Genomic DNA, 10,158 nt, shown 5'->3' with positions numbered 1-10,158 from the left:
AGGATGGTACTAAAGGTGAGCAATTTGACCTAGGCTGTCTATCCGTCCAACCGCGAATAAAACTCCATATTATTGTTTGTTTGTTACGAATAATTATAATTTTAAGAAAAATGATTATTTTTCCAAGAACAAAGTATTTAATTCAATTTATTATTCACTAGCTATAATACCCGGCTTCGCCCGGGAGTTGATAGGAGATTACGCGGTAGTTGCAATAAAAAAATAAACTATGACGTAATAGTAAAAAAATTTATTGAAAACATTCGCTCATTTTTTACACTATTTGCTTATAAACAACATTTCTTTACTGAATTTTTTCGCGTGGCAAAATTGGCAAATGTTATCCATTTTTCCGATCACAACATGTTTATGATTGTAATATTTTTTCGTCGGTTCGTAGTGGAATGCTTCCTTTGTTAAATTATCTTTTAAAATTCTCGATTCTTCTATACTTTCGTTCTCTTTTCTTTCTTCATTTTTTGTGCTTCTCAGAGTTCTCATCCTAGTTCGTTGATTTTGTAAACGTGCTTCGCGCTCTTCTTCCGTTTCATTTCTTCTATGTTCTTTTTGTTTCCGCCGTTTCGCTGCAGAACTGGCAAGATCTCCTCCTTTTTTACGTCTAGGCATTGTATTCTGTAAAATATAAATTAAATAAACATTTTATAGACAAACAATTAAAAGAAAAAGAAAAACAACCATTAGAATTAATTAAAGACACTATTAATTATCTTTTCAAAAATAATTATTTTTTCAAAAATAATTAATATAAATAATTAATAATCAAACTGAGAACTTCCTTTTTCTGAAGTCGGTTAAAAATACTTACATTTGATATTTCACAATAAAGGCTCACAGACGACTTTTTTCTTCTCGGCTTCAAAATCGAGAATTAATTAAACACACTATTAAAAATACTGACACGTGATACTTCAAAATAAATGCTCACAGATAACTTCTTTCAGTTCCTTTCGCAATCGCTTTTCAAATCGAACTAACTCTGGCGGGTGATACCGGGCCCTTATATATTCAGAGAGCTAGGCTCTAGCCTATTCGGAAAAGTTCGAGAGTATTTTCTTTTACACATTCTAGAATGTACTCGACATTATCGTCCGCCGTAACAATAAGTTCTGCAGCTATAGCATAAGTAGTAAAGGCGCGAAATTTGAAAACTTAAATTTTTAAATATTTTCAGAATTAATAATTAATAATTTGAATAACTAAACTTATCTCGCTTCAACTCCAAAATAAAAGCTACTTAATGCTGTATAAATACACAAAATTTAATAACTTTATTATAGAAACAAATGTAATTTGAGACTTTGTTGAAATTGGAATTTCAAATTTCGCGTCAGTGCTACACATGCTGTAATTGCCCGCAGCGCCATTCGAAACGCAACTCAAATAATCGTTGTTCTGAATGGAGTTCAACTACTCGACAACAGATGGCGCCACTACTTCACTTAATTTTCAAGTTGAGGAATTGGAAAAGCCCTTATATCTTTAAAAATACGCCCTTTAAGTTAAAACGGGAACTTACTTGTTCGAGGGGGAATAAAGGGCTACGATAAAGTCCCTTTATCGTATCGGGAATCCTTTTTAAGTTTTATCGGCACACACATTTTATCAACTTAGTTTTATTATATATAAAATAATGATAATGATGTTAATACCGGAATATTTAAAAGTTTGGCGAAGGGGCGAAATTGGGAATATTTAAAAATTTGGTGGAGGAGCCAGGTTTAGGGCTAGCCAAGCTTGCTAGGAAAAGCCCTTATATCTTTAAAAATACGCCCTTTAAGTTAAAACGGGAACTTACTTGTTCGAGGGGGGATAAAGGGCTATTGCACTATATAAGTCCCTTTATCGTATCGGGAATCCTTTTTAAGTTTTATCGGCACACACATTTTATCAACTTAGTTTTATTATATATAATGATACTAAGCCGTACTAGTTCGCTGAATTACTTTCTTCTTCTTGGCTTTCCCCCATTAAGAGTTTGCCGTTTTCGTCTTCCATAGCACTATATTCTCCCAGTCGCCATCTCTAAGGTCTCTATCTATCATAGCATTTCCTATGTCAGTTTTCCATCTCACAGCAGGTCTTCCTCCCCGCGGGTCCCAGTCCAGTAATCTTTTCGCCCATCTGTGCTCAGGCATTCTTTCTACATGCCCGTACCATTTCAGGGCTCTACTGTTACTACCACAACTTTTTTGTAATTGAGCATTCTAATTCGATTCTGTTTTATATTCCCTCTGTTCTTATTCCATCCTACCTGGTAATTTGTAGAAACCTTCTCATAAGCTCTAATTCAACTGTTCGTATTTTATTTCGTATTATTGTTGTCACTGGCCATTCTTCCGCTCTTCTAGTGGTAGGTGAGCCCAAGCGGGGATTTTTGCAGTCACTCGAGCGCGTCAGATTATCATATGGTGAGAAACCTGGTACCCTGCAGATGTACCTCTACCATATATTGGCTCTTAACACAGGGGAGTTCGTTAAGGGGGGCCCGAAAAAAAAAATCTATCCTTAAAAAAACTCGAAATTGTCAGATTAAGATAAGGTAAGTTAAGTACATGCAAAAGAGTGTATATTTCAAAAATTTGACGATTTGAGCCGGACGTAAGGAAATGGGTGAGTCCCAAAGTTTCACAAGAAAAAAGCGAATATTTCGCGAAATGAATGACAGATCGAAAAACTAAAAAACACTTACTCAACATTTTTTAAAAATATATCGAATGATACCAAACACGACTTACCAGGGAGAAGGGTGGGGGGTAAATTTATTATTTTAAATATTACTCCCGCGATATTTCGCGAAATGAACATCAAATCGAAAAACTGTAAAATGCACTTATTCAATATTTTTAAAAAATCTATCTAATGCCACCAAACACAACCCCCCACGGAGGAAGGGAGGGGGGTTACTTTAAAATCTTAAATAGGAGCCCCCATTTTTTATTGCAGATTTGGATTACTTACGTAAAAATAAGTAACTTTTATTCGAAACATTTTTTCGAATTATGGATAGATGGCGTTATAATCGGAAAAAACGATTGCTGGAAATGGAAAATTAAATTAAAAAATGGCAAGCGCCCGCTAAAATGGAAAACTTTACTTAACTTTTTTTGGTTTTAAGACCTACTCTTCACAACCCAATAGGTCCCCATACCGCTCGAGTGACTGCACATTTAGCATACTTTGCTCCCCTACCATAGGGTAATATTCAGCACTATGTCATGGAAAATCCTTTTTTGTTTATTTTAGTTAGTGTTTTTCTAATGAAAATCGTCATTTTTCGATTTTTTCCAGTTTAAATTGTTTATAACTCGGAAACCATTAACTTTAGAAAAAAAAAATAATTGCTCCTAATGATCTAAAGAACCTAAAATAATGCCTACCCGGGCCGAAAAAATTGAGTTTTATAATTTGTTTAATTTTTTTTTGTAATAAATGTAGCAATAACTCCGAAATTTTGGCATTTAGGTATAGGGAATATGACATAAAAAATAATCAGTATTTCTTAAGGACTGCAAAACTTAAAAAATATACAGGGTAATATATTTGAAATAAGAAGTTCATTAGATTTTCAGAAAAACAGAAGATCTGACAGCAATGTAATTACCACTATAATATCGGCCGTATTATAAAACCCTTACTCACTAAAATTTATAAAACTCGTACAAGATGTTTCCGAGATAATTGAGGGTTTCCATACATAAAACTCACTCTGTATGTATTATGAGTGGTACATGTACCACAGATTGAGAACCACTGTCCTAATGCATACAAACAGACGTGCAAAGAATATACTTTTATGGAGAAAATATGGGCATTCGTGCAATGTGGTGCATAGTATGAAGCTCCCTATAAGCTGACATACAGAATTTTTTTCTGGACATTGAGGTATTTTTAAATAGGTATTAGATATTTACTAAATATGTAGTTCAGATTAATACAATGCTGTTTATGTTCACTCATACAAGCCGAAAGCCGATATAAGATGTTAGGCGAATAAGATTACACAAATAAAGGGTACCCCCGTTAAGATAGGCAAAATGCCCTCACTCTCAGAATTCAATCTTTTTAATTTTTTTACGTTCTGTGCAATTAACAAATGAGATAACGCGGATTTTTAGCTCGCCACCCCCCTTACCCCTCCCCCACAGCCTAAAACGTAGATTTTTAGATTTAATTTTTTTTAGTTGGGCTGCAATTGATTTAAAAATTTAAAAAAATTCACACGTGTAACTGAGGCTTTTACAAAACATGTCCATTTTTTATGAACCCTTAGGTCGAGTGTACATAACCTCAAATTTTGTTTTAACTTTATTAAAACCTATAACTTTTTTTTGGAGGTGGCTGCAGGTCCAATTTTTCTTGCATTTTGTGTATTTTATTAAAAGCTATCTCTCTTGTCTTTTTTCAGATTTTTCCGTCAAGTGCGCCATCTTGAAAAATGCGGAAAACTGTTTTTTTAGGGGGTTTTTAGGGATTTTCTCCATTTTATAGACTGCAACATAGATCAACTCAAGATTTTGTTAATAGATTATGTATAATTTGAAATAAATGGGTGTTTTAGGATTATGAAAAATTGGGCAAAATACCTTTAAACCCCCCAAAAAACATGTTTTTTTAAGTTATGTAAGGGTTTTTGCGGGCTTAATGATATTTTTTGAGGTCGATACAGCCTCAATATATTTTTGATTTTTTTACGTTCTATATGATTTTAAAAAATTAGGACTCACCGCAATTTTAGCCCACTTCCCCTATTCCCCCTCCCCGACAACCAAAAATGTCAATTTTTCGATTTTATTTTTTTTTAAGTTGGTTTGCAATTAGATTAAAAATGTTGTTCTGAAGCTATTTCTTTGTGGCATTTTTGTAATTAACTATTCTAAATGGGAAATAAGCCACAATTTAACTAAAAAATGATTTTATTTTCCATCTGTAATGCGATAGAGAGAATTCGATAATCTGTGACGCACTGAAAAAATGGTTTGGGACGATCTATATAAATAAGTCAGATTAAATTAAATTATTACAAGATTTTTTTACCAAGCAACCTTTTTGTTTAATTTATTAATATTTTGTGTATTTTGACAACGACGTCCGTGGTGGACGTCGAAACGTTAATAAAATTATTTTTTAGTTAAATTGTAACTTATGTCGCATTTAGAATAGTTAGTACCTAATTATTAAATTATAAATTACAAAAAATTCACACGCAGAGCTGAGGCTGTTACAGAACGTTTATTTTTATGGACCCGAAGGTCGAGTGTACATATTATAACCTCATTTTTTTGTTTTTTATTAGGTACGTATAACTTTTTTTGGCGATGGCTGCTAATTTTTTTTTTGTCTTTGGTGTATTTTACAAACCATCTACGTTTGGCTCCTAATGCAAATAGTCCACGCTGTATGCTTGTCCCGTTAGGTAAATTATTCCGATTAATTTTTTTGCACAAACTTACTCAAAAACAGGTCCTTATAACAAATCCACAAGGTGCCAGGCAGTACCGCGATCGGAAAATTGTTTAAACATTTTTTTAAACGAATTCAAAAAATCAATTTTTTCACTTCGGACAAATTTGTTTTAGATTCTCTGGATCAAGCTGAGCAAAAAAGGTATATTGTGATTTTTCTATAAAATTGACTGTTGTCGAGTTACATGCAATTTCAAATTTGAAAAACGCGAAAAGAGCCATTTTCAAGGCTTAATAACTCGATTAAAAATTATTATTATGAAAGTCATAAAGTGACCAACTCAAAGTTTAAAAATAAGGTGGTGTGCTAAAAATGCGATGAGTCTTATTTTTTATTCACATATAACGTAAAAAAAATGAAAAAAAAATATTCAGGCTGCATCGATCTCAAAAAATAATATCATTAAGCCCGCAAAAACCCTTACATAACTTAAACAAACATGGTTTTTGGGGGGTTTAAAGGTATTTTGCCCAATTTTTGATAATCCTAAAATACTCATTTATTTCAAATTATACATAATCTGTTAACAAAACCTTAAGTTGAACTATGTTGCAGTCTATAAAATGGAGAAAATCCCTAAAAACCCCCTAAAAAACAGTTTTCCGGATTTTTCAAGATGGCGCACCTGACGGAAAAATCTGAAAAAAATCAGAGAGATAGCTTTTGATAAAATACACAAAATGCAAAAAAAATTGGACCTGCAACCCCCTCCAAATAAAAGTTATAGGTTTTAAAAAAGTTAAAAAAAAATTGAGGTTATGTACACTCGACCTAAGGGTCCATAAAAAATCGACATGTTTTGTAAAAGTCTCAGCTACCCGTGTCAAGTTTTTGAAATTTTTAAATCAATTGCAACCCAACTAAAAAAAATTAAATCTAAAAATCAACGTTTTTGGCTGTGGGGGGAGGGGTAAGGGGGGTGGCGAGCTAAAAATCCGCGTTATCTCATTTTTTAATTGCACAGAACGTAAAAAAATTAAAAAAATTTAATTCTGAGAGTGAGGGCATTTTGCCTATCTTAACGGGGGGTACCCTTTACAAATCTTTTGAACAGTTCTGTTCGACGAGCAAGTCTGTTCAAACAAAAATGATTATTGCATCATTTTTGCAAGCGAGCAAGAACTTCCGTTTTGCGTCATTTCGTTCGTCTTGCTCGTCGAACAAAAATGTCGAACAATAACGCAATTTGTGGGCCACTTTTTAGTGGTTAAAGAGCGGAAGAATATAGAGGTTAAGTAGAGAAGTCGAAGATGCTACTAGTGGCATAGAAGAACAATGAAACAAAATGAAGAAATCTATTACCACACTTTCGCATGAAATCAGAAAGGAAAAAGAAGCAAGAATGAATGACAGATAAAATATTGCAGATGATGGAAGAGCGAAGGAAATTAAAAGGTAGAAATAACAATGATTGCAAAAAGCTGCGTAGGAGTATACTAAGGGAAATAAATAGGGCAGAAGAAGAATGTCTGATGGAGAAATGTACGGAAGTTGAAACACTACAACGCAAACATGATGATTTTCATATGCACAAAAAGATTAAAGAGGTACAGAGCACCATAAAACAACGCAACACATGCATAGTTGTAGACGTCGAAAGCCAGATTCTGACTACAATTAAAGATAAATTAAGAAGATGGACAGAATATACGCAAGAACTATTCGAAGATGCAGCAGGAAGTCCGACTGAAACAGACAATCCCTACGGCCCAGAAATAACAAACGAATAAGTAACTACGGCCATTAAGCGGATTAAAGATTTGAAATCACCAGGACCTTATGAGGTGCATGGTGAAATTTTAAATCTATTAGAAGTACACCAAATCACAGCTCATACGAAGTTATTTAGCAACATATATATGAGACTGGTTACTTACCCAAAGACTGGATACTATCAATACTCATTCTACTTACCAAAAAAGCCAACGCTAGAAAATGTGAAGAACATAGATTAATTAGTTTGATGAACCATGTACTTGAAGAACTCCTTACTATCATTCACTCGCGCATATAAACCAAATTAGAAGAAGAGCTAGTTGAAGTTCAATTTGGATTCAGAGCAGGAGTCGGAAGGATGAATGCACTTTTCAGCTTGCAAGTTCTAAAACAGAGAGCCAGGGATGTCAACCGCGATGTGTATGCATGTTTCATAGATTTCGAGAAGGCATTTGGTAAAGTCCCACATGCGAAACTAATCGATATCCTAAAAATATCAGGACCCGATGGTAAGGATGTAAGACTGGTCTGAAACTTATATCTCGAACAAAAAGCAAGAGTTCGATTCGAAACTGAACTGCCTATATAAAAAAAAAGAAGAAGCAGAAGATTCTAGTTGTTGATAGATATAATCGGATTACCTCTTATCTATATTTATAGATATTTATTTATACAATCCATAGGACAATACAAATCAAAGACCAGCACTTTTTATAAATACAATAAACACTTTTGATTTGTTTTTATACCAAATTGCCATAAAAGTGTAATATGAAATAAAGATGTATACCATTTTTACTCAGAACCAGGAAATTGGTCCAATAAGTTTTGAATTAAATATCTTTTAGGAATATTTTTAATATTTTTCAATATTTTTAATATTTCTATTACGTTGAAAACTTTCCTAAAAGTGTAATAATTTAATAACCTTTTCATATTTGGCCGATTACCATTCGGACAACTGTCAGATTTCACCAAAATTTCATGCAATGATTCATGATATTCTTAAAATCATATATGATGTCAGAATTAATAAGGCACTGAAAGAATGCTCTGCGAAGAACTTTACCATCCTTGCTTTATTTTAACATCGCATTTTTATCCGCATTCTTAATCTGCCGCACGTGAGTCAGGTAGACTTTACATAGTGAAAATATTCAATGCATTTTATATATTTTTCTAAAAATATCCGCCCATCTCTACTGACAAGTCTATTCCAAATTATATTCAAAATGAATTGGAACAAAGAAAAAGCGTTGTAATGATAATAAAATATAAAACGAAGTAAATTACAAAAGTTTCTTGGAGGGCTCGGAAAAACATTACCAAGTTTTTATTGATATTTGAATTTTTTCCTACACTTTGACCATCTTTTAAAAAGTTTAATAATCAAGCACTAACTCTAATTAGATATTATTTGAATGTCAATTTTATGAATTGAATATTATTTAGTAAGTTTTTATTTAAGATATGTATTTATTTTATATCCAGGAAACTCAATTATTGTAGTAAATAACAAAGAAAATATTTGTAAAACGCACTAAAAATATAGATGATATAATAAATATAAAGGAAATATTAGCCTCAAAAAGGTTATAAACGTCTTTACAACAACTATCATACTAATCGTACCAGCCTTTATATTATTGTCTAAAAGCTTTTAAAGTATTTAACATCTATTATCGAGTGTTTGGTACTTCTCCGTCCAACTGAAAATGATTACCTTAACTTGTTTTATAGCGCTTTATTCAGTGGCACAAGTATGTAAAAAACCAAATGTTGATAAATCGGGAGTATGGGGTGGATGCTCTAATATCCCTTTCGTTGTAGATTTTCTTTGAATACTTTGGCAACATAAAGCCGAATATTGTTTACAGAGAAATGACATCATGTGCTTATTTAGACTTTTTCGTTTTATTGCTTGATGGAGAGAAAATATAAGATAATATTAACACCTAGATTTGTCGCCAGCAATTATTGACGAAAGAAAGTCATTACTCTTAGCTTAAGTGGGTTAGTCCACAAGTTTAATTCAAGTATAAGTTCCATCCCAGCTTAGGTTTTACCTTGATTGGTAATCACAGTTTTCCCCAACTAAGTATGGAGCCACTATGCTCCCAAGATTTGACTGCACCGAAGGTCAACTTCCCGTTGATCTATATAGCTCTGATTTTTTATGAGTACATTCCATAAGACCATATAAAATTCTAGAGAATGGATATAGTAATAAAAATGAAAATAATAATATATTTAAGACGGCAAAATTGTCAGGTACAGTTTATTCCATGAATACAAGACTGTTTTGGATTATCGCGATAACAAATATTTTACTGCGCAATATAGTGAGGTCACTGAAGGTTTTCACCTCCGATTTCGTTGAACCCATCGATTTTTATGAAAATTGGTGAGTAGTTAGAGGATACTTTAAGGAACAAAGGTGACATGATGCCAACTTGCGCTATTACCCTGGGGGTGAATGCCACCCCTTCTTGGGGGTGAAAATTATTTTATTAAAAATAATACCATAAATCGATAGAGGGACAAATTAAAGTTATAAATATAAATCAATACTTTTTGAGTTATTAAAGATCAAAAATTTTATCTTTTCTTAAAAAATGCATGTTTTAAAGCAGTTTTTCACGTATAACTCGAAAGCTATAAGCTTTTCTAAAAAAGTTATTATTAGGTATCAAAATTAATGATAATAAAAAAACTTAATACATTTCCCATGTAAAGAACTACACTAATTTTAACTCAAAGTGCGTTATGGGTAATGGAAGGTATATTTTTTTCGACGAGTACGCAAATCTAAGTATTCAAGCTTAAATAACGGGAAAACGATGCATTTTAAAAAGTATGCCTACCAAATACTTGTCAAAGAACTTCGAAATACCTATCAAATTAGTTTCATAAGACGTTAATAGCATCAAAATTAAGCAAGTTATGATGAAAATAAGA

General features: G+C 32.6%; 1 protein-coding gene across 1 annotated transcript; it reads right to left on the bottom strand.

The window, feature by feature from the left end:
• Nucleotides 1-235: 235 nt before the first annotated feature.
• Nucleotides 236-1,308, bottom strand: LOC126884059 (uncharacterized). The gene is made up of 2 exons (XM_050649848.1): nt 827-1,308; nt 236-633 (listed from the first exon to the last, which is right to left on the bottom strand). Exon 2 carries the CDS (start codon nt 625-627, stop codon nt 280-282), a length of 348 nt encoding a protein of 115 aa, XP_050505805.1. The 5' UTR covers nt 628-633; nt 827-1,308; the 3' UTR covers nt 236-279.
• Nucleotides 1,309-10,158: the final 8,850 nt, after the last annotated feature.

This window comes from Diabrotica virgifera, chromosome 4 (assembly GCF_917563875.1).
Source record: "Diabrotica virgifera virgifera chromosome 4, PGI_DIABVI_V3a".
Lineage (NCBI taxonomy): Eukaryota > Metazoa > Arthropoda > Insecta > Coleoptera > Chrysomelidae > Diabrotica > Diabrotica virgifera.
This window is presented reverse-complemented; position numbering and strand designations above follow the sequence as displayed.